Genomic DNA, 1,111 nt, shown 5'->3' with positions numbered 1-1,111 from the left:
GTCCCCCGGCGGGGCCCCCCCGGCCCCGCCGCTCCCCGCCATGGCCCGCCCGGGGGTCCCGGCCCGGGGGTCCCGCCCGGGGGTCCCGGCCCGGCCCCGCCGCTCACGGGGAGCGCTCGGCCCCGGGCCCCGCCGAACCGGCGCGGCCTCGCCGCTCCTTCTGGGAGTTGTAGTTCCGCCCTGGCCGTCTCCGCCGCCATTCCCACGGAAGCTTCCGGCGCTTGAACTACAACTCCCATCATACCGCGGGGGTCGCGCTGAGCGCTCGCTGATTGGTCGTTCCCCCCCGAGCTGAGAAGCGCTACCCGGAAGCGGCGGTGGCGGTTGCCATGGAGACCGCGGCCTAGCGGGCGCCGCCATGTCCTTTAAGCGCGACGAGAGCGACCCGGGGCCGCTCGGGGCGCTGCAGGTGGGGCCGGCACCCCCGCGACCCCCCGGGACCCCTCCCCGGGCACCCCCCGGGCACCCCCGGATTTTTCCCAGATTTTGCCCCAGATTCCCCCGGTTCCCACCTGCCGCCCGGGCCCCGCAGCCGCCGCGCCGCCGCCTCCTTGCAGCGGCCGATCTCGGCGTCCAAGCGCCGCAGGAAATCCGAGGCCGAGAGGTCGCGCCGGGAGGGGCCGGGACCGTCCCCGGGGCTGTCCCCGACGGTGTCCCCGGGAATGTCCCCAGGGCTGTCCCCGGCGGTGTCGCGCTGTCCCGGGATGAGCAGCGTCGCTCTCAGGAAGATTGTGTCCGAGGAGTAGAGGCGGTTGGCGCGCTGGATCTGCTCCATCTGCGGGACGGGACCGGGACCGGGACCGGGACCGGGACCGGGACCGGGACAGGGATGGGCAGGGATGGGGACAGGACGGGGACAGGATGGGAACAGGGATGGAATGGGAGCAGTACAGGGACAGGGATAAGGACAGGGACCAGGATGAGCAGGCAAAGGGCACCGGGCCAGGACGGGCCCGAGATGACCCCTGCGTTCCCCCGCGGCCTCCCCTGCCCCCGGTGTCCCCCCGGTGTCCCCCCGGCCGCTCACCGTCACCCCGTAGCGCAGCGCCAGCCCCGGCAGGGTGTCCCCGGGCTGCAGGCGGTGCTCCCGCGGGGCCGCCCCGGCCCCGCC

At 75.5% G+C, this 1,111-nt stretch overlaps 1 protein-coding gene across 1 annotated transcript in view; it reads left to right on the top strand.

Moving 5' to 3' along the window:
- Positions 1–347, top strand: part of ARHGEF11 (Rho guanine nucleotide exchange factor 11) — a 42,150-nt gene extending 41,803 nt beyond the window's left edge. Inside the window, exon 36 of the mRNA XM_041407706.1 lies at positions 292–347. Within this exon, the coding sequence (XP_041263640.1) occupies positions 292–347 (56 nt within the window). The remainder of the gene's footprint in view (positions 1–291) is intronic.
- Positions 348–1,111: the final 764 nt, after the last annotated feature.

This window comes from Onychostruthus taczanowskii, unplaced genomic scaffold (genome assembly GCF_017590055.1).
Source record: "Onychostruthus taczanowskii isolate IOZ18803 unplaced genomic scaffold, ASM1759005v1 scaffold279, whole genome shotgun sequence".
Taxonomy (NCBI): Eukaryota; Metazoa; Chordata; class Aves; order Passeriformes; family Passeridae; genus Onychostruthus; species Onychostruthus taczanowskii.
This window is presented reverse-complemented; position numbering and strand designations above follow the sequence as displayed.